The sequence below is a fragment of the Ursus maritimus genome, unplaced genomic scaffold (assembly GCF_017311325.1).
Source record: "Ursus maritimus isolate PB19 unplaced genomic scaffold, ASM1731132v1 scaffold_1, whole genome shotgun sequence".
Taxonomy (NCBI): domain Eukaryota; kingdom Metazoa; phylum Chordata; class Mammalia; order Carnivora; family Ursidae; genus Ursus; species Ursus maritimus.
This window is the reverse complement of record NW_024423343.1, coordinates 7,330,135-7,354,858: the sequence shown is the minus strand read 5'-3', so window position 1 is coordinate 7,354,858 and position 24,724 is coordinate 7,330,135. Positions and strand designations below refer to the sequence as shown.

General features: G+C 41.6%; 1 protein-coding gene across 6 annotated transcripts in view; it reads left to right on the top strand.

The window, feature by feature from the left end:
* GIGYF2 (GRB10 interacting GYF protein 2) overlaps positions 1 to 19,978 on the top strand; it is a 140,732-nt gene extending 120,754 nt beyond the window's left edge. For 5 of the 6 annotated variants that reach the window (XM_040638951.1, XM_008690335.2, XM_008690332.2 and 2 more), the window contains 7 exons: positions 3,992 to 4,114; positions 6,907 to 7,116; positions 7,246 to 7,451; positions 8,646 to 8,800; positions 10,345 to 10,535; positions 13,086 to 13,233; positions 18,122 to 19,978. In XM_040638951.1, the coding sequence (XP_040494885.1) occupies positions 3,992 to 4,114; positions 6,907 to 7,116; positions 7,246 to 7,451; positions 8,646 to 8,800; positions 10,345 to 10,535; positions 13,086 to 13,233; positions 18,122 to 18,189 (1,101 nt within the window). In that variant the 3' untranslated portion in view covers positions 18,190 to 19,978. Of the gene's footprint in view, positions 1 to 3,991; positions 4,115 to 6,906; positions 7,117 to 7,245; positions 7,452 to 8,645; positions 8,801 to 10,344; positions 10,536 to 13,085; positions 13,234 to 18,121 lie in introns of those variants that run through there. The other variant, XM_008690337.2, reaches the window with a different exon arrangement.
* Positions 19,979 to 24,724: the final 4,746 nt, after the last annotated feature.

Sequence of the window (24,724 nt, the reverse complement as noted above, 5' to 3'; positions counted from 1 at the left end):
TGCGTTGTACACATATTGGTGCACTTAGTGGTATTTCACATTCCTCTAAGGCTCTCTTTGTTTCTCTTCATTCTTTCTCTCTGTTTTTTGGACTGTGTAATTGATATGCAAGTTTCACTAATTTCTTTCTTTGGCCAGTTCAGATACATACTTTTAGCTCCTCTAGTGATTTTTCATTTTAGTTATTGGGCTTTTAAACTCCAGGATTTCCTTCTGGTCTAAAAATAATCTCTATCTCTTTACTGATATTCTTTATTTGATGTGACATTGTCATCATGCCTTCCTTTCCTACTTTAATCGTGGTTTTATTTAGTTCTATGAACATATTTATAAGACTTGGATGTTTTTGTTAAAGCTGACATCTGGTCACTCATAGGTGGTTGCCAGCTTTTTTCCTGGTATATAGGACAGTTTTTGTTACTTTACATGTCTCATAATATTTTGTTGGAAACTGGAATTTTTTGATAACACATTCTAGTTACTGGTTGTGCATCCCCCATCATTGTTTGTTTTGTCACTGATTGGATTACGTTAGTGAGTCCCAGTCTCTCCCTGCCTCCCTAACAGGGTGAGGCTGCTGCTCCTCTGCTGGTTGCATCACTGGGTTTGCCCACAGTCACTCTCGGATCACTGTTTTTGGCAGGACTGTCTCTGATTATCTTTTTTTCTGCATGTAGCTGTTAACCTCCACTAATTGCTACCTGAATTGCTCTATTCTCAGAAGTGCCCTGGAGCACAGATTGCTTCACAGACTGATCCAGTTAAATTCAGGCTTCTTTGAAGAGATACTTCCTGAGGTCTGTTTTTAAGATTGTTTCTGACCCTAGGAGAACTTCTTCCAGCTCTTTTCTTAGTTCTCTGAGACCAAGTTGGGGCCTGCAGTTTAACCGGTATCTCCAGTGAATCTACCAATCTCCTAATTGTCTTTCATCCAGCCTCCACTTTCAGAAGTGCTCTTTGGCTTGGAGTCTTCATTCTCCACACACTGTTACAAATAAAGTCAGTTTCTTTAGGAGCCATATTCCAATCTGTTTCCCTTACCGCCACCTCAAGGCAAAAATCTGAGTCACAGCTCTGGCACTGGCAATAGTGGTGTGCTTTTCTGAGTGGCACTCCTGCTTAGGAGTTGAGCCCTTGGGGGAGGAGCAGTAGCCTCAGGTTTTTTTGGCCTGCCTTTCCCGGTGGTATGGTGGCCTTTTGAGCTAGGGCAGTGGCACTCGGGGCTGTAGTAGTCCCAGTAGTACTGTACTCAAGGTAGTTTCCATCCCACAAGTTGGGGGCTAGGCATAAGAAGGGAGCCCTCACCTCTCAGCTGTACTTGCCTGTAACTTAGCCTTTGCAACAGTTAGCTGTAGCCAGGATGAGAAATGCTGATGTTGTGCTGTTTGCAGGAAGCCAGCCCACTGGCTGGTAGCTGATGGGGAGGGGGGGGGCTCTGTTCTTAGCTACGCTCATCTGGAGTGGAGTTTTGGTCTGGTTGAACTGGGGAGTTGAGAGAGTAGCTCTTGGTGCAAGTACCACAGACTCTCAATTCTTACAGAGGTTTAGCAGGTTTTCTTGAAGAAATATTTCTGATTTGCTACATTTCCTTATGTTCATTTCCAGAGGCTTTAAATAATTTTTTGAAAAATAATTTTCACCAGTTTTGCTGGGGAGGGGGGTGTACAGAGCACCTCGTGCTGTCATACCAGAAGTATAACAGTTGTTTTTCCAAAATAAAAAATAGTGCTGAAAAGTAAGGTAGCAATATGAGGGCAGAAAAAAATGGTAAAATTTCTTAAGTCACTGAAGGGTTTTAGGGATTCAGGGGATACAGAATGTGCCAAACTCCCTATTTGTTTCTGATTTGGGAGTGAGTTGTCCTGAAAAGTATGATTGATAAACTGCACTTCTCTGGGTAGTACAGGATGTTGGTTGAACTGGAAAATGTCCTGAGGCAGTGTTGACAGAATGATGGGATATTATTTTCTATGTACAAATAAGACTTAAGGAAAATGATAGCTATCTGCAGACATTTGTCTGTCACATGAGGAAGACAGATTTGTTCTGCATTATTCCAAAGAGCAGACCTGTGAGTCATGAGTGTAGAGTACAGTGAAGTATATTTTGGCATAGCAGTGGGAAGGATCTCAGAGGTGCCTGAAAGGGGAAGGAGCCATTTTTGGGGAGGAGAGTGCATCTCTTCCTGCTGCTGGCTGAGGTTCTAAAGAGGACTGGGGATTGTTTCCTGGGTAGGCTAGGGTGACACATCTGTTGGGCTTTTAGACAACATTGGGAGCTCCTGGCTGAATGTCTGCTTCAGAATTATAAAATAGACGAATTCTCTGGCCTCACCTTTGGATCTTCTGATTCATTGAGTGTGGGGCCAACACTTCTGCATTTTTACAGGTCCTCCCAGATGAAGCTGCCAGGTTTGAGATATGCTGCCTTATTTGATCTTGATAGCACCTTCCAGTGTGTCATTTCCTGTGGATAATAGGAGTTCATTTATGCTTGACTTTGCCTACCCTAGTCTTCAGTCTTTCTCTCTTAGCTTCCCTACTCACCTCTCCCCCATTACAGCAGGAGTGCATTTTGAGAGGAAATGTACCTGCTACCCACTGTTTTAGCCTCCAAATGTTAAGGATCAGTGATGTTCTAGTGCTGAGGGTAGTATCAGTGCTCATTTGGTAATATCAGTGACAGTTTAAACATGTTTGTGCCCTTATCTAAACAGTTCTAAGTTTAGAGATTTGTGCTGTAGAGCCATTCTTCTTTGGGCTTCTTGGGCATTTTGTCCAACCCATGTTCATATATTTTTTTAAATTAAATTTCAAATCTTTTTAGATTTGGTTTTTGTTATTTTTGTTTGTTCGTTAATAGCCACAGAATGTTTCAGAATTAAAGTGTATCTTTTTCTGGCCTGGAAGACCAAGAGATTCCCTTAGAATAATCAGGCATTTGAGAACATTAAAGTATTCAGGACCCAAATACTTATACTCTAGTTTAGTCAATAATTTTAAAGGATAGGAAAAATAGAATTATTGATTAAAAACAGCTTAGTGCTCATGACTAGAAGCTACAGCCTGGTTAACAGTGACTCTTTTTCATTAAAGACTGATTAAGAACTATGCCTGGCATCTTCCATTAGCTCCCCACCTCAGCTTTCCCTTCAGAAATCTTGTCCCTCAACCTTTCACTAGAAAGTAAGCATATCATGTCCTTTATTGCCTCTTTGGATTAAGAATTTAATGATTCTTTTGTTTACTTCTTTCTCTATATATCTGTATATTGCTCTATATGTCAGTGCTGGATGTAACAAATTTGAATCCCAAAATGGTAGATCAAATAAAAGTGTTTTATGTATATTTTAAGTTCTAAAATAATCTTAGGTTTGGGATAGTGAGCACAGACAGTGTCTGTCTGTCTAGCTATTTATTTAAAAAAAAGATTTATTTATTTATTTGAGAGAGAGAGAACACAAGCAGGGGCGGGGGCAGAGGGAGAAGCAGACTCCCTGTTGCGCAGGGAGCCCAGTGCGGGACTCTATGCCAGGACCCTGGGATCATGACCTGAGCCGAAGGCAGACACTTAACCGACTGAGCCACCTAGGTCCCTAAAAAGTTTTATTTTTTTTTTTAAGATTTTATTTATTTGATGAGAGAGAGAGCACGAGTGGGTGGGAAGAGCAGAGGGAGAGGGAGAAGCAGGCTTCCCTCTGAGCAGGGAGCCCAACATGGGGCTCAGTCCCAGGACCTTGGAATCATGAACTGAGCCAAAGGCAGATGCTTAACTAACTGAGCCACCCAGGTGCCTCTAGTGACAAAAAAATTTAAAAAGCAAACTGGGAGAATTCTAAAATGCAATAGGATTGCAGGAGGAAATTTGAATTGAAAGTCGTAAAAGGAGTTGAAGGAAACATGAATGTTCTGCCTGTACATAAATATGCAATATTGCGTCTGTTTCTTGAGCACATTTCCTCACAAACTCTTCTGCCTTCCTTTTTTATTAGCTTCCCTCTTCTTCCACGTGGGGCCAGCAATCCAATACAACAGCATGTCAGTCCCAGGCAACACTGTCATTGGCTGAAATCCAAAAGCTAGAAGAGGAACGAGAACGGCAGCTTCGAGAAGAGGTAAAATTTAAAAGTGGTCTCGTCAGACAGTGTTAGAAAATAGTTGGTGTGCATTATGGGTGAGTGGTTAATAAATACGATGATTACTGTCAGAATTGCTGTGTGTCTGAATTAGATGTTCATTATTAAACTCTTAGCCTGTAATAGGAATAACATTACGATTAGGTAACATGAATGTTCATTTACCTTAAACATTTTGTTGTAGCTCTTGAGGAAGTAGCTAGCTCATAAATAAAAGTACATGGGTTTTTCAGAATTATGGTTTTTATACAGATATCCTTCTTGTAAATTTGATTTTTAGAATGTGGAATACATTTTTTTCCTTCTAAAGATGTTGGGTTTTCAGACTAACTAGACAAACTTAAATATGACAGAAATAAAGTCTATCTGCTTGTCATTCTGTGTCCTGTAGCTTATCATTAGGATAAGAAGGATATAAAAGAATGAAATAAAGGGGGGAAAAGGAAGAATACAGTTCATGACAGAAAAGAAAATGAATAAGTAAAATGGTTTGGTTTAGCATGCCATTAGGTACCATATTAATTCATCTGTCCATCTGTCCATACTTGCTGACACCAATCAATTATAGTCAGGGGATATGGCTGAGTCTAAGACAGACGAAATTCTCTGCTTTTGTAAAGCTTGCCCTTGGGTTGACTGACGGGAGATGGATAAAAATTGGTGGTCGTGATTGATTGTCTAGTTTTAGGTAGTGTGATCTGGGAACATCCTTGAAAAGTGGCATGAGGTAGCAGAGTCTTGCAGAAAGTGTGTTATGTGGCTATGGCTTGAGGCAGAGCAGTTTGTTAGAGAATGCAAGTTGTCATTTTTGGATCTGGGTGGTGTGGTTTAGTGAAGACCACAGCTACACAAAGAGAAGGGGGAGTTGTCTATACATATTCTCCATGCAGTATATTTGATCTTACCAATGGGTGATACTGTTGCTTCACCTTAATTACCTTATTTCCACCCTCTAAAAAGAGACTTTCTCTGAAATCATTTCTTTTCTAAAAGGTTATCAACAAGTTGGTGCAGAGAGGGTCTGTCTGCTCCCTTCAAGACCTAGAAATTGTTCCCGATATTTCTGGTCTCCGCTGAATGAAAAAATACTAGTGGTCATCAGATTTGGAATCCAGGATCTTGTCTTGTTCATCTTTGTCAGAAGTGAATGATTACCTCAGGGCGCCTGGGTGGCTCAGTTGGTTAAGTTTGTGCCTTCGGCTCAGGTCATGATCCCAGGGTCCTGGGTTAGAGTCCTCTCTGGGCTCCCTGCTCAGTGGGGAGTCTGCTTCTCGTTTTTCCTCTGCCTGCTGCTCACCCTGCTTTGTGCTCACTCTCTCTCTCTCTGTCTTGAATAAATAAATAAAATCATAAAAAAAATTAAAAGAGAAGTGAATATCACCTCATTTGTATTTTCATTTGATTGATTCTCTTTGAACTGTTAAATTTTTCCTACACTCTTCAAAAGGTAGAAAATGCTACTCAGTAGATAGTTCNNNGGGAAACCTAAGATAATTGTATTTCATTCTTTTCCTGGAGGTATCCTTTGCATGACCCCCTAACCTGTTCAAGTGTGAATGGTCTTAGTTTGCTGCATAGCTGTTCGGTTTTCTCAGATTCCTGCTATATGCACATTGCTCTCCTGGACTGATTTTTATTTTTTCATATTTTCTCTCCTGTTTTTAATCTCTGTCTTTTTACCTTTTTTGATGGGAGCATTTCCTCAGTCTTATGTTTTAATTCTTCTGTTGAACTGTAATGTATGTGATCTTACTTGGAATTTCTCTGAGTCTTTAGTTCTCTTAGTGTTTCTTTTTATAGCCTCTTATTCTTTCATTGAATTTACATCTTACCTCTCTAAAATTACTTACTAATATATATATTTTTTAAAGCTAGTCCCCATTTTCCCTCCCTTCTCTTGTTTCTTTTTCCATTGAATTTCATTTTTTTTATTTGGTCTTTGGCTTTCATCTTAGAAGTTCAGGTCAAACGTTTGTTGATCCTGGGCTGTTTGTTTATATATAGAATTAGAGGTTCTGTGTATACAACACCTTGATGGGCTTCACTGTAATGGTCTCTGGCAGGGCTGTTCTGTAGGGGAAGTCCTCCCATCTGTTCATATTTGTAGGTGTATTCTTTGTGCTGGGTCAGATTCCCCACATAATAATCACCGATCTAGCTCAGTCTCTCTAAAGAGGAATGTTGCAGTTTTCTGCTAGGGAGAGGAATAGATAGCTGCCCGACTGCATTGGGTTGCAGAGGGGTCTTCCTACTTTTTACAGACTTTCAGGCAGTTTTTCCTCTATTGCCAACACACTTCTAATTACTGAGTTTTCTGGATGAATTAGCCTGTTTCTGAGTTTCCTTACGTTTCAACTTACTGGGTCTATTCCATTGGGTATCATTATTTGTCTGCTTTTCAGCTTTTAGGATCTATTCTGTTCTTTTTGTCCTTATGGGTTTATACTTTTTAAAAGTACATATATATATATATATTTTTTTTTTTCCTGTCATTTTGGTAGGGCTTTAGGAAGTTCATTTGTATTTCATTTCTATGCCTAACCAAAAGTCCTATTTAATTTTTAAGCAGTAATTCTGCATTTGATCTTTTTATTCTCTTCTAAGTGCCTCTGGCAGTTTACATCTTTATTTGCAACAAAGTAGCTAACCCTGTCGAGTGTTTAACTTTGTATAGCTATTACGTATTTGCCTTCCATTTACCATACTGAACAGTAGTAACCAATATTTTTGAAAACCAGAATCTCAAGCTATCTCCTATTGTTGTGCAACAGCAAAGGCGCCAGCAGAGGGAACTGATGAAAGCTCTCCAGCAGCAGCAGCAGCAGCAGCAGCAGCAGAAGCTCTCTGGCTGGGGCAATGTCAGCAAGCCTGCAGGCACTGCGAAGTCTCTCCTGGAGATACAGCAGGAAGAAGCCAGGCAGATGCAGAAGCAACAGCAGCAGCAGCAGCACCAGCAACCAAACAGAGCCCGGAATAATACGGTGGGTTCATCTTCCAAAGCACTCATTGTGTGGATTGGTGTTAGAAGCTCTCTTTTCTGGCTTTGGTGGACTCTCTTTTTCTCTTTTTAGTATTGTTAACCATATCACTTGTCTCTTCTTCTTTAACAGCATTCCAACCTGCACACCAGCATTGGGAATTCTGTTTGGGGCTCTATAAATACTGGTCCCCCTAACCAGTGGGCATCTGACCTAGTCAGTAGTATCTGGAGTAATGCTGACACTAAAAACTCCAACATGGGATTCTGGGATGATGCAGTGAAGGAGGTGGGACCTAGGAATTCCACAAATAAAAATAAAAACAACGCCAGTCTCAGGTAGGGCTCAAAATGATCAAACCTATGCTCCTTGGAGGGTTGGGGGACGGGGCGTGTGGGGAGTGGGATATTGGGTGGGCAGGGAAAGATGGTTTCTTAGTTTTTGCTTATTTTCATCTGTGTCCAAGCATGGGATATTGTAGTTTGGTGATTGCTTTCTTCCCCATGGAAACACATCTGTATTATTACTAGGGGCTCTTTGTACTGCTGGGCACTTAGTCCATTGCCTGTCATGTGGTAACCACTTAATAAATATTGGGAGTAGTATATTTTTATTGCTGTTGAACATTTCTCCAAGATACTCTCTAGATCTTAGCGTTTTTCTCAAATTTATATTTTTAAGTTAGCTAGACTATAACAAGTATTATGAACACCTCTCTAATGACCTTACACCTGTTTATTTTTATGATAAATTAGTTACACTTCACCTTCGTCTTTCTTTCCTCAGTATGCAGTGTTAATGAATGAGCATGGGTTTTAATGATAAATATGTCAACTCAGTTCCCAGCACTGCCACTTATTAGCTGTGTGACCTGTGTGACCTTGGGCAAGAGGGAACCTCTTTGAGCCTCAGTTCCCTCATCTGTAAAATGAAGATAATAATGATGACTTCATGGGTGTAGTTGTACAGATTAAATGAATGCACACGGAGTAGTTAGTGAAGTGCCTGGCACATAGTGACTACTTAATAAATGGTAGTGTTGTCAGATTGTTTCTTCTTGTTTGAGGGTCTAAAGTATTAAGAATAGGACTCTAAACAACTCTCAGCTTATTGAGCATCTTTGCCAGGCACTGTGCTTTAGGCTTTTGCATACAGTATCTTTATTCCTTATGATAACCCAAAGAAGTATTAGTACCATTTTACAGATGAGTAAACTGAGGCTTAGAAAAATTTAAAAACTCACCAAAGGGCACATAGGAAGAATTTAATCATTTCTCTGGCAAGATGCCCTGTCTTCACAAATGAGACTGTATTAGCTCAGGCTAGATTGTAAGAGGGTATTGAGTTCTCTGTCCCCAATCTAAATATTTGAAGGTTTTTTTTTTTTTTTTTAAATTCATTTTTGGAGCCAAGCATTGGATTACTGGACAGCCATCCAGTGTTGCCAAGACGTTTTCTGTTTATGGTGTTGTAGTATAATCATATAGTAACAGTTTCTGGGAATATAATATCGCCCTATTGTTTTGCTTTAGTAAATCTGTAGGTGTGTCTAACCGGCAGAATAAGAAAGTAGAAGAAGAAGAAAAGTTGCTGAAGCTCTTTCAGGGAGTAAATAAAGCCCAAGATGGATTTACCCAGTGGTGTGAACAGATGCTTCATGCCCTTAATACGGCAAATAACTTGGATGGTAAGAATTGGGGAGGGAAACCCAGCATGTGGAGTGGCAGAGCAGGACCCACAAAGAGGTTGACAAATTGGAATGATGGGCCAAAACTCAGGAGGTCAAATCCTGTATCTACCATAAGAACTTGACTCTTTAATAGTATAATAAGTACTACTTGTGAGAAAAGTCCTGTAATATTGTGCTCAAATAGGTTCTCAGTGGTTGTCAAAAAGTAAATGGTATCTCAGGCTGTCTTAATAATGTGCAGGACAGAGGAGGTCATGGTTCCATAGAGGTCATTTTATGGGGGACACCGCCAGCCAGGCCAAGTCCAAAGAAAGGTAACTCATGGTGGAGGCAAAGGTCATTCTGGGCAAGAGAAGGCGGAGGTGATGTGAGATCTTTCCCTTCCTGCCTTTGGGGGCGGGGGTGGGAATCCTGTGCCAGAGCAAGTAGGCTTAGTTTGTGCACAATGAAATTAGGACCAGTGAGTGGAAATGAAAAGGTTTCAGCGCAACTTGAAGAAAAACTTGCTAATTGTTACTTGATCACAAAGAGAATTCTCTGCCTTAGATGGAAGTGAGTCCGTGCCCTGCCCCCAAATGTTTGAACCAGAGACCAGTCAGCGTGGTGTGGAAGATCTGGATTCCTGTAACTGATAGGCTGATTTGAACTCATCCACCTCCACTGTCTTAATTAAAACCAAGGATCTTTTAAAAACAGAATAGTAAAGGAATGGAAGAGTTCCTTTGCTGCATTGTAACAATATCTTATGGTTTGAAAGAGCCAGGGGAAAAATAATAAGTAATAATAAATAATGGCCAGCTACCATTCATTAAGCACCTATCATGTGCTAGGCACTTTCTAGCAGTTAGCGTATGTTATTCCAGTTATTTAATTTTTCCAGTAATTTCATAAGAGACTTTACAGTGTAGGTGATATTATCCCCATTTTATAAATTAGGAAACAGAGGCTCAGAATGGTTAAATAACTCATCAAGGTCACACAGCGAGCAAATTTCAGAGTCAGGATTTTAACCCATGTCTGTCTAACTCTAATACTTATGCTTTTTCTCTTGCACCACACCGCTTGCCTGTTCCATTTGATTCCTCTCTAAACATATGATAACTTAGTGAAGTAAAAGTTCCTGGAGGGTATGACTGTATTTTTAGTATCTGTCATGGTGCCTGACACTTAATAAATATGATTGAATTTAAGGAAAGAAAGAATGAATTTCCAGATAACTTCTCTCTTAGGCAAGCAGTTGTTTTAGTCAGCATAACATTTAGTTTTTACCAACATGACATTCTTTGAAACTAAACACGCGTGTTGTGTCTTTGTTTGACTCTGTGCTATTTGAGATAATTTTGGGCATTGCAATGACATTGGGCTTTTTTTTCCCCCGTGGAGTAGATTAAAGAATATTTAACACAGTAGCTGCATTACCGTTCAAGTTTGCATCATTAGAGTTGGTAGTAGATGTGACAGTATATTAAAAACTGACACTGATTCTTTGCTTGTGATATTTCATTGTTACTCTTTATGTCTTCTCCCCTCTCATGTTGCAGTTCCCACTTTTGTTTCTTTCCTGAAAGAAGTAGAATCTCCTTATGAGGTCCACGATTATATTAGGGCCTATTTAGGAGATACCTCTGAGGCCAAGGAGTTTGCCAAGCAGTTCCTCGAGCGCCGTGCCAAACAGAAAGCCAGCCAGCGGCAGCAACAGCAGCAGCAGCAGCAGCAACAACAGCAGCAGCAGGTACGAGGCAGTGGTTGGCGCTGTACCCCTGCGAGTGAGTAGTAATACCTTGAAGTATTGAGCAGCCAGAGAATTGGAAATTAAAACAAAAGAGACCACTTTTGTACATCAGATGAGCATGGCTTCTTAAAATATGGTAGATTTGATATTTTCAAATGACATGTCCAGAGACCTTTGCGAATTTCCCAAATAGCAAATATAATCCTTCTCTGTTAGGCAGACTGGTTGCATTTTCCTTGGTTTGTGATTGCGAGTTCCACCTTGTCACAGACCCATACATTTTTTTGAATAGTTAAAACCTACAAACGTTGGGGGCGCCTGGGTGGCACAGCAGTTAAGCGTCTGCCTTCGGCTCAGGGCGTGATCCCGGCGTTGTGGGATCAAGCCCCACATCAGGCTCCCCCGCTATGAGCCTGCTTCTTCCTCTCCCACTCCCCCTGCTTGTGTTCCCGCTCTCGCTGGCTGTCTCTATCTCTGTCGAATAAATAAATAAAATCTTTAAAAAAAAAAATAAAATAAAAAAATAAAACCTACAAACGTTGAATCTCCAGTGCTCAGGATGCACTGTACCCAATATTGACAATACCGTAGCATGCCAGACATGTCATATGTTGTTGATGGGGATGTAAAAGGTACAGTCATTTCTCATTATTCGTGGTAGTTATGTTTTTTAAAGTTGCCACTAAAGCTGAATTAGCGAATACTAAACTGTTGCTCCAGGGAAAACACCCAGTTAGATTTCTGGAACCTCTGATCACAACATTTTTGTCAGCTGGTCAGTATGTTGCTTTGTTTTATGCGTGTTTCTGTTTAAGATGCCTTATTTAATATATTGTTGATTCCTTAACATTGAACTCAGGGCCAGCAGCACTAGAACTGACATCTGAGTGAAGCTCCTCTAGCACATGCGTTTTCTCCATAAGGCGCGTCACAGCCTTTTTGGAACACTAGATAGCACTTAATACTTGGGGGCCATTTTATTTTATTTTTTAGATTTTGTTTATTTATTAGAGCATACGCATGAGAGAGCAAGAGAGAGAGTGAGAGAGAGAGGGTAGAGGCAGAGGGAGAGGGAGAAGCGGACTCTCCACTGAGCAGGAAGCCCAACATGGGGCTTGATTCCTGGACCCTGGGATCATGACCTGAGCCGAAGACAGATGCTTAACTGACTGAGCTACCCAGGCGCCCCTCTTGGGGGCCATTTTAAACAGTGACAGCACCAACAAGCATAAAATGTGAACATCAGGACGCTACGGAGACTGAAAAAGATGCTTGTTTAGTGTATGAGAACTAAGACAAGAAGGCAGAATACCGCCCTGTTCCACCTCAGCTGGGAATGTGTTCCTCAGGCATCTCAGATTTTTCACTACTCTGGACATTTGCATGTTCAGGAAAACCATAAAAGCACCGCATGTTTTGGTTTGGGGGTTACAAATAAATTACAACCAGTAAGTGAATTTGCAAATACGGAATCTGTGCATAATGAGGATCAGTTGTACAAGTTTTCTGAAAGATGAGGTGGCAAAGCTCAGGAAGAGCTTAAGAATTCCTATGATTTAATTCTGTAATTCTGCTAGAGATCATGTTAGTTATACTGGTCATTTCTGGGGATACAAAAGATACAGTGAAGTACATGGCATTTAAAAGCCATTTGGGTAGATGGGCTAACAGGGCTTAAGTGAAAGATGTCAACATAAACAGCACTAGGAAAAATAAGGAATCGGAAGGGAAGACATCATATAGCAATACAGAAAGTTCTTTACGTTTGTGAAATGGCTGCCCCTGTGTGCTGAAATTGGAAGTTGGGGCCCACTATGCGTGCACATGTGCACGTAGTCAGGCTCGTCCTTCCACAGTGCTTTCTCCACTCTTTGTCCTTGTTCCCCACTGCCACTACCTGTGCCTGCACCTAGCTCATTGAATCTGATCCCAGTTTAAAATGAATTGCTCTAATAAGAGCAACAGGTAAGTATGAATGTGGCTGGTAGACTATTTCATAGTTGAGCCAGTTGGTAGAAAGCGTCTGGATATTTGGGGACCAGATTTCTTCTAGGATTGCCAATAGGAATAAAGTACATGATACTAATTTTGTTTGGTAACATGCTGCCAGCTAGTCTGCAGCCTGTCCTTTCTGTCCTGGGGCTCAGAGACAAAAGGAACCTTATGCTTTGGTAGGTGAGGGGTGCAAATTGCTGGAGTACAGAGGTCTGTTTGTGATTATTTGCTGTATATTTAATTTCCTGGTGGATGGTATGGGCTTCATGTATACCAGAGAGGTTTCAACAGCTGTGTTGTCACAGTGGGATGAAAATCTGGACCTACCAGGATGGGCCTTTAGGAGGCACAGAAGCTTAAATGGGATGTCTGAATCCAAATGAAGGGAAAGGGTGGCTCAGTGGACTCTTCTTGGTTTCATTATTACCAGAATCCATGATAGGCTTTCTGTTTTTAATCTCATACTTGATAAAGTGAGGGCCAATCAGTCATTTTCTTAAGAGTGGGCACCTTGCATCCATTGTGTAACCACAGTTGTGACATCTTATCTCACAGGACTCTGTGTGGGGAATGAACCACAGTGCACTCCATTCAGTATTTCAGACCAATCAAAGCAACAACCAACAATCCAATTTTGAGGCTGTACAAAGTGGCAAGAAGAAGAAAAAGCAGAAGATGGTCCGAGCAGATCCCAGTTTATTAGGTGAGCAAAAGCCTAAAGTCTCAGCTGGGTGTTGGAGGTGTGTAGGTTACAGCAGTATTATATGTGAGTCTCCTGGTGGAATGTTTTTCATAAAGGGAAAATTTCTTTAACAAAATTAATTTTTTAAACCACTTCAAAATAGGTAATATTTACTGGGCACATCAGTGCAAGAGCGATGCCTCATATGCTATATGGAATAAAAGTAATTACTTCTACTATGTGGTGCTTTAAACTTTGAAGACTTATTTCATATATAATATGAATTTCCCTAGAAGGCCTTTCAGTTTAGCTGGAAAATAATGCTAATGGAGAAAAGGAAAAGTTGTAAAAATTTAAATGCTGGTTTGTATAGAGGCTGACCATAAATCCAATCAGGTATTCAAACAACTAATATTTGTTGATATCCTTTATATATGTGTATATATACCTATGATTTTCAGAGTCGCTCTGCATTATGAGATCATGTTCCAATTTGCCAACGAGTAAACCAAGGCCCTGAGAGTTTAGAACATTTTCCAGAGTCACACAGCTGTTCAGCAGTGGGGCTGGGATTTCAGAGGAGGCCTGTTTTCATTCCACTCTTCTGTTAGCCACAACTATTCTCGTCTAGCGTTGAGAACCAGTCTTCACACAAGGCAGCTTCATGGAAATGGTGAAACCAGAATTGGGGCTTTGAAAGACTGGCAGGAAGGACAGACAGAGGTGTTTCTGGAATAATAAACAGTCTAGGCAAAGCAGATGCAGGCTGTTTGTGTTTCTTAAATTGGCCTAACAGCCTCACAGACAATGATGAAATTAAAATGATTCTCTGTTTATGAATGTAAAGTAGAGTATTAAAAACCATGCTGCCCGGAGTAGAATGATTATGTTGGCAAAGACGGCAGGTTGGGATGTTGGCACAGGCAGGAGGCAGAGTGGTTAGGAGGCTGCAGTATAGACCAGGTGAAAGATCCTAGTGGCCTGGAGAATAGGGGTTTTGGCAGTAGAGATGGAGAGGAGCTGGATGTGTTCTAGAAACTTAAGGGACTCCGGGGCGCCTGGGTGGCGCAGCGGTTGGGCGTCTGCCTTCGGCTCAGGGCGTGACCCCGGCGTTATGGGATCGAGCCCCACATCAGGCTCCTCCGCTATGAGCCTGCTTCTTCCTCTCCCACTCCCCCTGCTTGAAAAAAAAAAAAAAACTTAAGGGACTCCAACTGGCAAGACAAGGGGAATGGAAGGGTTTGGGCAGCAGGATAGGTAGCCTTGCCATTTGCTAAAAGGATGAGCCCTGGAAAATGGAGCAGGCTTATGGGGTAATGATACAGAGTTGAAGTGTGTGAAATGCCTATGAGATTTCAAGTGGAGATGCCCTTGTGAAAGAGCAGAGAGCACAGCAGGAGGAGGAGTGCCATCCTACCCTGCCCTCAGTAGGGTCCCTGCCTTCCCTCATAGGTTCCCTACTCTGGAGAAAACAAAATGTCAGTAACAGAAACCTAACTTTGAGGATTGCCCTTTGGTACTGGGGCCTGAAAGCTGGCTTGGAAAGAGAGAGGTCTGGTGAAGTTCTGTTTTCTTCTGCGTCAGAATTGTATTTTTTTTTAATTGATTGATTGCCTATCTCAGAAATTTATCATAAGAGTAGATGGAACAGTCTGACATTTTATCCAGTTTTGACAGAAATGGGTAAATACAGATTTACAAGTATCCCTGAAATTCTGAGTGTGGGTTCTAGCCAAGAAGCCCTCGTTGCTTGGGGCGCCTGGGTGGCTTAGTCGTTAAGCATCTGCCTTCAGCTCAGGTCATGATCCTAGGGTCCTGGAATCGAGCCCCACATCGGGCTCCCTGATCAGCGGGAAGCCTGCTTCTCCCTCTCCCACTCCCACTGCTTGTGTTCCCTCTCTCACTGTGTCTCTCTCTGTCAAATAAATAAAATCTTAAAAAGAAAAAAAAAAAAAAAAAGCTCTTGTTGCTCTTCAGCTGTGGAACTGAAATGTAGGCTGTCAGGGAAAAGGTTCCTCTGAACGTGAGGTGTAAAGCTCTTTGAATTAAATATTTAGTCTGACTCCATCCCTATTACAGACACCAGAAACAAAGGGATTTAAAATACTCTTCAGGGGAATGAGAGGTTGTTTTAGGAATAGAATTTAAGGAATTTATATATGTTGAAGGAGCAGGAAAAAATATATATATATAAGGGAAAGGGAAATAAAAAGTTCAACAGAGTATTAAGAAAACTCACTTGTGTAGGCTTGGATCTTTTTATGAAAATTTCTGCTCAACTAAATCTCTGAAAATTCCTCCGATAATTACTAACTTCTGCCCCTTACCTACTCATTTCCACTTACTACTATTTTCAGTTGATTTATAGTTTGAGAAAAATTAATAAATGTCAGTCAGTCACAGTTTGCCATGTACAGTATGAGAGTTCTAATTTGATCCAAAAGCATCCATTGAAAAAATAGTTGCTGATCAAAAGAGAACCAACTTTGCTTCTAAAACAGACCATTAGAGAGGCCAGCCTCATTTTAATGATCCATCGCCTCCATCGTGCTCTGTCTTCCTGTAGTTTTTAGAACTACCAGGTACCATTGTGAACCAGCATCCATTACTTGGATATGATAAATAGTCCATACACAATGACATTTTCCTCCAGTCATACTTTTACAGTCTCTCAAACCTTAAGAAATCATGCAAGTGAGATGTAGTCAGTTCTGATCCTAACAGAATGTAATCTTTAGAGCCAGGCAAAGTGGGCTTAAATCCTCCTTTGCATTGCCTTGGACTTCATGGTATCCTAGAGCTTTCCTGTCTGTCAAATGTGGAGTAGATGCGCCCACCTTACTGGGTTTTATGACCGGTCAGTGAGACTGTGTCTGCTAAAAGCTTAGCCCAGTAATCAACATACTGTAGTCATAAGCAAGTAACTTTTTTTTTTTCTGGCCCCAGGCTGCTGATTTTCTCCTGTCTTTGCATGATTAAAATTAAGTTAGTGTGTGGTCTTTCTTTCTCTTTTTCTCTTACTTTCTCTTTTTCTCTTTCTTTCTTTATTTTATTTTATTTTATTTTATTTTATTTTATTTTATTTTATTTTATTTATTCAACAGAGATGGAGACAGCTCCTTCCTTCCTTCCTTTCTTTCCTTCCTTCCTTCCTTCCTTCCTTCCTTCCTTCTTTCTTTCTTTCTTTCTTTCTTTCTTTCTTTCTTTTCTTTCTTTTCTTTCTTTTCTTTCTTTTCTTTCTTTTCTTTCTTTTCTTTCTTTCTTGGTTTTATTTATTTGAGAGAGCGAAAGAGAGAGCATGGGGGAGGTGGTTGGGGCAGAGGGAGAGGGAGAAGCAGACTCTCCGCTGAACAGGGAGCCAGATTCGGGACTCGGAATCACGACTTGAGCAGAAGGCAGATTCTTAACCAACTGAGCCACCCAGGCACCCCCGTTTGTGTGTTTATTACATTTCTGCTTTTATCATGTGTAGCTTGTTTTTATCACAGTTATCTGTTCCTGAGATACATGTGAAGTCAAAACCTGCTTCAGAATAGAGTTATAGTTCATTTCGTAGGCTGTTTGGTCTTTAAGTTTTAATACTTATGTAATTAAACTGTTATTCCCAAATAGGGACACTAAGCCTTTTGTTATTTTCAAGGGAAAAGGTCTTGTGGGTTGTGGCAACACTGTTGATGGGTAGAGCTAAGGCTGGGGTTTGGAGCCCTGGCCTCTCCTAGTCTTAGGCCTTGTAAGCAGCTTGTACCACAGCTTCCTTGGTTAATAAATAGTCATGTTTATGTTTTCAAATCATGATATTTTGATTCAAGAGTATAATTAAGCTATATTTATTATGTAAGACTTTTTTGTTTATTATTGGTACATTTAAAATGTGTCTTTGTTTGGAAACTTGAACATTGAAGAAGAAAAAGGAGGGGGCAGAACACAAGTAATATTAACAACTGCTTTTAGATAGGAGAGCATTACCTGTTTACTTTTTGATATTCAAATAACAGCTGAAACAGTTTGAGATTTCATTTAGGGTGGATGAACTGAAAGCTTTTTGGGAGTCACTCATTCCAAGGAAGCTCTGTTAATACTTTTTATCAATCTTTGATTATGGAGTTAATAGAAAACTTACATACATGTGGGTGATGGGATTAGGTTTTCAAAATGTTAGTGGTGTTTGTGATTACTGCTCTTGCTTTCAGTGGTGGTGCTAATACTGCTTTCTCTAAACTAGATGAAGTCCTTTCTTTTGCAAGTCTATTTATAATAGGTTGAGTTGAACAAAGTACTTTAATCTTTTTGTGCTGTCTACCTTTTGAGAGAACATCTGAGGGCTGTAAGGATCTGGCAGTGGATCTTCCCTGAAGCTTCCTACCCTCGAATAGCAAAAAAACTCTTGGCCACAACTTTGAAAAGGTTTTTGACCCAATGAGGGGAAGAAAATTATTCCCAATAGTGAGTGGGACTGAAGTAGTATTACGCCCACTTAGATTTCACAGTCATGTGGTCAGGTAGTTACAAAGTATTTGGTATGTGTTATTCCTGCCCCCTCTCGCTGCCCCCATCTCTGTTAAGAGTCATCTCTCAAATGAACTTTCCCCATTAGCGAGCCTCTCTTGGCCTTAACACGTGCTCACAGCCCAGATTCTTCTCAGGAATCTCTAATGCACTAGTTTGGAATTCTTTTTTTCCCCTCCCTACTTAAATTATACCAGAACCCTAATAAATAAATAAAAATGAAGAATCTCTCATTGGAAGAGCAGAATACTGCTCTCTGACCTTTATCCTTCCTTCTTCTTCCTTTCTTTAGTATCTCTATGGCATGCTGAAACACGAGAGACTTCTATTCCAGCCTACTGTCTGGAATTCGAGCCCCGTGGTTGTCTGGATGTGGTCACTCATTGCCAATTTTTTCCGGCAGGGTTTTCAGTCAATGCTTCATCAGAGCGACTCAATATGGGTGAAATCGAGACTTTGGATGACTACTGAGCACCTGCCAGTGGACTGGCCTTCCTTCTCCTCTCTGCTGACCATGGATTCTCCACCTTTGGACACAACACTTAACTCACCATTTACTCTTTATCACTCTGCAACAAATCACAGAACCGATCATCTCAGGCTTTTTCTTCTAGCCCTTTGTGTCCAAGATTCTTTAAACTGTTTTTGTTGGTGAGCATCTCAGACTGTAGATAAGTGGACCGGACCCTGTGTCTTGGGGGTGGCAGTTGGGATTACTCCCCAACAAGGCTGATTTTGGGCAGCACCTGTTTACTGTGCCGTGATTTCATCTACTGTGTCCCAGAAAGTGTGTTGGGATCTGCCAATAGCTATTTACTTTCTTATGTCACTTTTTTCCCCTTCTGTATTCCTTTTCTTCTTCTTTTTAACCCCCCGTAAGGGCAAGGGGTCTAACTGGTGCAGTCATGAAGAGAGTTAATGGTAACAGACATTGGCCAGCAACACCATGCCATGGACTGTGACTTGAGTGTCCGACAAGACAGTGAGAGCACCCCCAGTCTGAAGGTTTCATTGCCACTGCTAACTTTGGGATTGCATCAAGGAGGCCCTGAGTGGGGTGGAGTTTAGATTGGATTGGTTTGATGTTGCACACCCCTCGCCTGTTCTTTCTGAGCATCCTTTCAGAGAAAGGATTCATGTTTTTCTTCATTAGATAGTGACTTCCAAGCAAGCTGACTTCTCCCCTGGCATTCTCCAACCTGATTGGACAAAGGAAACCCTATGGCCTGGGAGAAGGACTTATTCTTAATTTTTCTTTTCTTACAAAAACTGATTTTTTCCCATAAATATTTTTACTTCAGAGGACTAGGACCAGTTTGTTTTGGGCCTTTCTGCTGAAAATTTGTCTCGTTTAAGAGGCAGCTAGGATCTTTACCATATGTATGAATTTGTATAATTTCATTTTGGATAGGGATAAACTTTTGCTTCTGATAAAAGCCCGGAATTTCATCTGGTTCCTCAGAGCATTGCGTGTGTGTCTTGCTGTGGCCTCAAAAGGTTTTGTTTAAAGATTCTGGAATGGCAAGTTGCTTGCCTTTTCTGAAAAGAAAACATACAAAACCTAACCATCTTTAAGACCTTCATCCATGGAAACCACTACACAGGAGAATGCAGTGGGATGGAGGGGATGGGAGAGAATGGGAGAGAGAAGCCTGGTTCTGGCTTCTGATCATGGCCTCCTAATACCCCTTCACTTCAATTATAAATGTATTCAAGCCCTATTTATAAACCAGTACTCTTCCTGCCTCCCCCAACCCCCCGCAGAACATCACCTGGAATTGCCAATCACAGTTTGGTCTGGAGCCATTGGACCGTCCGTCCCTGTGTGAGAAGTGCTGTGGTTCAGGTGGCTCCTGGTAGAGCACCTTTTCTTTCTGTCATCATTGCCTGAAGAAGGCTGGAGTTGCTCTGAGAGCATTTTGGTTTTGGCTGATTATATTTGGTTTCTATTTTTATTCTTTTGGATCGCCATTCTCCCTATCCCTTCTTGCCTCCCTCCCTTCCTCCCAAACATGTACAATAACTATACAGAGACTGCTACAAACTTGTATATAGTTTTTGGATCAAATAGCATGAGGAGATGGGGAACCATTAAAAGTTGGGACTCCTGCTCTCCTTTGCTTTGTAAATTCAAAAGTGGGGGGTGGGGAAGAGGGATAGTTAAAATGTTTACAAAACTTTAAGCTCCCTCGGAACTTTTGCCAGTGTGGAGGAAAATAAAAAAGAACTTAAATAAAACATGGTGGTATTCTGTCTGAGCGCACCTCTTGTACTCACCTTTGTCAAGGCTAAGTCTTGCACTAAACCATTCTCTTGGCACCATGGAGACACTCCAGACACGTGAGCACCCGAGACATGGAGGCAGCCGTGGCTTTTCCTGCCAAGCTATGAAACACTGGCTGGTTCTGTATTTGGGAATGTAGAGGTCAAGATAAACACGGGTAAGTCTGACCAAATCCCTTTACTCCTTTCACTGTCCCTTTCTGCTGACTCGTGGATGGTCTCCTGCCCTCATACCACAGACACACCCTCTGAATGTGCCTTACAGAGCCTGCCCACACCTTCAAAACTAGACTCCACTGTGTGCTTGTTCAGGGAAAATAAAAATAAATAAAAAATGAAAACACAAACATTTGGGGTGGGGTAGGTGGATTTGGGGTAGCAAAGTCATTTTTATCACAGAACATTCCATTTACTTAACCAAGAACCTTGCTTCTACTTGAGGAATTTCCCACTTAGTAGAAAGAAACCACTCTTCTCCAAGAATGTTCTGTCTCAATCCTGCTCTTTTTCTGTTTCATCTGTTCACTGACTTCCAACCACCACGTTATATCCCTTTCTATAAACTTACTTGCAAATTATCTTAACTTTTTCTGATTTTTAAAGTAATTGTTTTGTACATGGTTTATTTTTACTTATTTTATTTTATTTATTTATTTTTTTTAAAGATTTTATTTATTTATGTGACAGAGAGACAGCCAGCGAGAGAGGGAACACAGCAGGGGGAGTGGGAGAGGAAGAAGCAGGCTCCCAGCGGAGGAGCCTGATGTGGGACTCGATCCCGGATCGCCAGGATCACGCCCTGAGCCGAAGGCAGACGCTTTAACGACTGCGCTACCCAGGCGCCCCCTATTTTTACTTATTTTAATTTGAAGACTTAAAAAACATACCCACACAAGATTGCTTTATTTTGGAGACTTGCTCCTAGATGGTTGGTGTTCTGGTTACTGTTGCTGCCTAACAAATTACTCCAAACTTACTTAAAAGAACCCCTTCATTTTGTTGGTAATTTTATGAGTCATGATTTTGGGGAAGGGCTCAGCTGGGCAGTTCTCCTGTGAGGCCTCTCCTGATTGTGGTCAGATGTCAGCTGGGGCTTTAATCTTCGGAAGGTTCGATAAGGTTGGCTGGCCAAGATGGATCACTCATGTGACTGGCAGTTGATTCTGGCTGTTGGCTAGGAGCTCAGCTGGGTTCATGGCTGGAGGAACTATATATTCCCCCTCAGCATGATATTTTCAGAGCAGGTGGGCCGCTTAGGCGGCAGTTGGCTCCCTGCCAGAGGAGAACCAAGCAGAGGTTGCATCACCATCTCTGACCTAAACTCAGAAGTCACATAGTGTCACCTCTCTGATAGTTTCATTCTGTCGAAGTCCCCACACACCCACTAAGACTCAGGGCTGGGAACATGGGACACTCTCCATCCTTGATGCAAGAAATAAGGTCACAGGGCGCCTGGGTGGCTCAGTGGTTAAGCATCTGCCTTCAGCTCAGGGCATGATCCCGGCGTTCTGGGATCGAGCCCCACATCAGGCTCCTCCGCTGGAAGCCTGCTTCTTCCTCTCCCACTCCCCCTGCTTGTGTTCCCTCTCTCGCTGGCTGTCTCTATCTCTGTCAAATGAATAAATAAAATCTTAAAAAAAAAAAAAAAGAGGGTCACATTGTAGGAAGAGCATGTGGGGTGGGAGATGTTGCCACTTGGTAATTATCTGCGTAAGATGAGTTTATGCATATACATCAGGGAACTTTAACTCTCTTTTCACTGGCTTTAAGTTGAGGGATTATTTTTTAATTTCAGGACAGATAATAGTAGTTCTGGTTTTATCTTAAAGAGTTATTTTTCTCTTAGGCAGCCATTTTATAAATATGTAATAATGTGTCCTTTTATAAACTTTAAAAAAATTGATCAGATGAAGAATTTTAAATTTATTTTATACAAAATGCCCTCTGCATTATTAATAAAAATAAAAAGTCTGTGTATGACTGACAGAAATGCTGCCGTGAAATGAGGCTGTTTCTCTCTCGTACTTCCAGTGTGGGAAGTAGCATTTCCTTACAAGAGCATCAGGCATGCACATTCCAAACAGAGTAAGTTATAACGAAGAGCACATTCCAGATGGAAGTTGGGCTTCTAGTTGACAGGTTTCATGGAGCAAAAAGAAATAGCCCAGCTCTGGAGATGGATTTAGCCCTGCTTGAGTGCAGGCAATTCCTGACGAGGAAGCTGCGCGTCTTGCGGGGATGGTCGGGAGTCTGGGAATCTTGAAGCAGACAGATGTGTAATGTTTATTTTTGGGATGTCATCGGATGTCCTAGGAATGATGAACCTATACAGCTCTTGGTAGTGCCAGTTCCAGACCGGAAACCTTCGAGAGGAGAGTTTCCCTCCAGGGGTTAATTAGTGGGAATGTTTTGCAACTAAAACAGCATAGCTATGCTTCAGTGTATGGAAGGAACAGCACATGGATGCTGGGAAGCAAGGGAAGAGAAGTGGGCTCTCTCTCTCATTGTTGCTTTGTAGCCTAAAATCTATCAGTGCCCCCATTTCGTTGCTTCATCATGAGGATGAAACTCAGAATAGCTTCAATACTCAGTCCAGCTGGTTTTAAGAAGCAGAGCCATCGTTTATTTCTTTTCTTTTTTAAATTTATTTGAGAGCACAAGCAGGGGGAGCGGCAGGCGGAGGGAGAAGTAGGCTCCCCGCTGAGCAAGGAGCCCGACTCAGGGCTCGAACCCAGGACCCTGAGATGATGACCTGAGCCGAAGGCAGACACTTAACTGACTGAGCCACCTAGGGGCCCCGCCATCGTTTGTTTCTTAAAGATTGTTTACTTGACCTGCAAGTGTAGGAATGGTAGATTAGTGTCCCTTGACCAAAAATTTATTTTTTCCTTTGAATTCTTCTTTTAGCGTGGGAAGTGGTCCTCAAAGTTGTCAGTGGGTCAGTATTAGGTTTGGTTACGTATAAGAGAAGACAAAAAGAAAGTGACTTAAACAAGATGGTTTATTTCTCAAAATCCGGAGGCTGGCATGTTCCTGGGTTCTTTTTTTTTTACCATCCTGATTATGGCTTCCATACTCGCAGTCATTCATGGTCCAAGGTGACTGCTAGAACACCAATCATCAAACCCTGTATTCCAGGCAGGAGGAAGGAGTGGGGTGGGGCAGAAGGAGCACTCCTCCTTGCTCACTCAGCCTAAAAGGGGCTCTTTTGGGAGCCCCACCCAACATCTTATGTCTTATTGGTCCAAATATAAATACGTAACTGTGGTTCATTGCAAGAAAGACTGGAAGTTTCGGGATTTTAGCTGATTGCTTACCACCCCGAATACCACTGGGGTGCTGTTTCTAAGAACTGGGGAGAATGGATATTGCATTGGTGGTCAGTCTCTAATACTAATTTTCTCTAGTCTTCTGTTTTGAAGTTGCAAAGGTTTGGGATAGTTTGTGCACATTGACCATGGGAAAGGAATCCTAGCAACTACCCCAGTTTGGCCTGTGGACTGAGGATCTCAAGTCTTCTACAACGTGGAGGCTCAGAACAGGTTCTGTTTCCATTCTTGTGCAGAGCTGGGAACCCAGAGCAATTTCCAAAGGCCCAGACATGCTGTGTCTGGCATCTCCCAGTTCTACACAGAGTCTGGGTTTTTTTTAAGGCACTCTGTGGAGTGAACCTGCAAGTCGTTTTGTGAATGGAATTCCTGGAGTCAAGCTGTCAGATTTGAATGTTGGTCCTACCACCTACTTAGGGCAAGCGTTTGTTTCCCCATCTGCGAAATGGAAACTATCAAGTAGTTGTGATCAGTAACTTAAAATTCAAGTGCGTAGTGCAGTGCCCAGAGCATAAATGCTTGATAAATACTATTTTAGGCCATTTTGCCAGGTTGAAGGGAGTGTGGGCTCATGTAGGTGCAGCACAGCATTATTAAATAGGGGTTAATTTCTCTTGGACATCTTAAAATTAGCACGAAGAAGTAGCCCTTAGGAAGGCAGTGTGGGTTCTGGGAGGCTATATGTTAGCTAGTGCCAGATCACCTTTGGAACTTTGAAGCAAAAATCAGTCTTTGGGCTCCATGCCCCAGAGTTTCTAATTTGGAGTGGGACCTAGCATTGGAAATTACTTTGAAGTCCTGAATGGGCAGTCTGAGAGGGGAACCATCGCCTACCTGATGCTCTGTGAGGCTTCATTCAGCTCTAACCTCTCGAGTATGTGCATGTGACCTGTGTGTGCCTCTGCACGTCATTGCACCGTACTGCTGACCCAGGGTGTTTTCAGATTTAGCGCTTGTGTTCGGGCATGGGTTCCGGATGATGCGTGATAATCATCCTTTCCAGTTTTACTGAAGCAAACTGAAGCTGAAATGCAAGTATGGTGAGCCTCATATAGGACACAGTCACTGACCTGATTTTCTGACTCTCTTTGGTAACATGAAGTTAAACCTTAAGGGGGTCAGGGTCCCATCATGAAATAGAAACCACCCTAAATATTCAGTCAAATGAAAAAAAAAAAGTTGGTGTTGAAAAGGTTGGTAACAAAATGAGAAAAGGTAAGGTTACTGAAAAATGGATCAGTAATTGTAGGGAAACCATTAATGCCATATCTAGTGACCCATCAGGCATCCTGTCCATTTCTGGGTGATCCTAATGTCTGTCCAGTTCACTTACTTACAGTCTCACCTGGATATTCCGTGTGTGTGTGTGTGTGTGTGTGTGTGTGTGTGTGTGT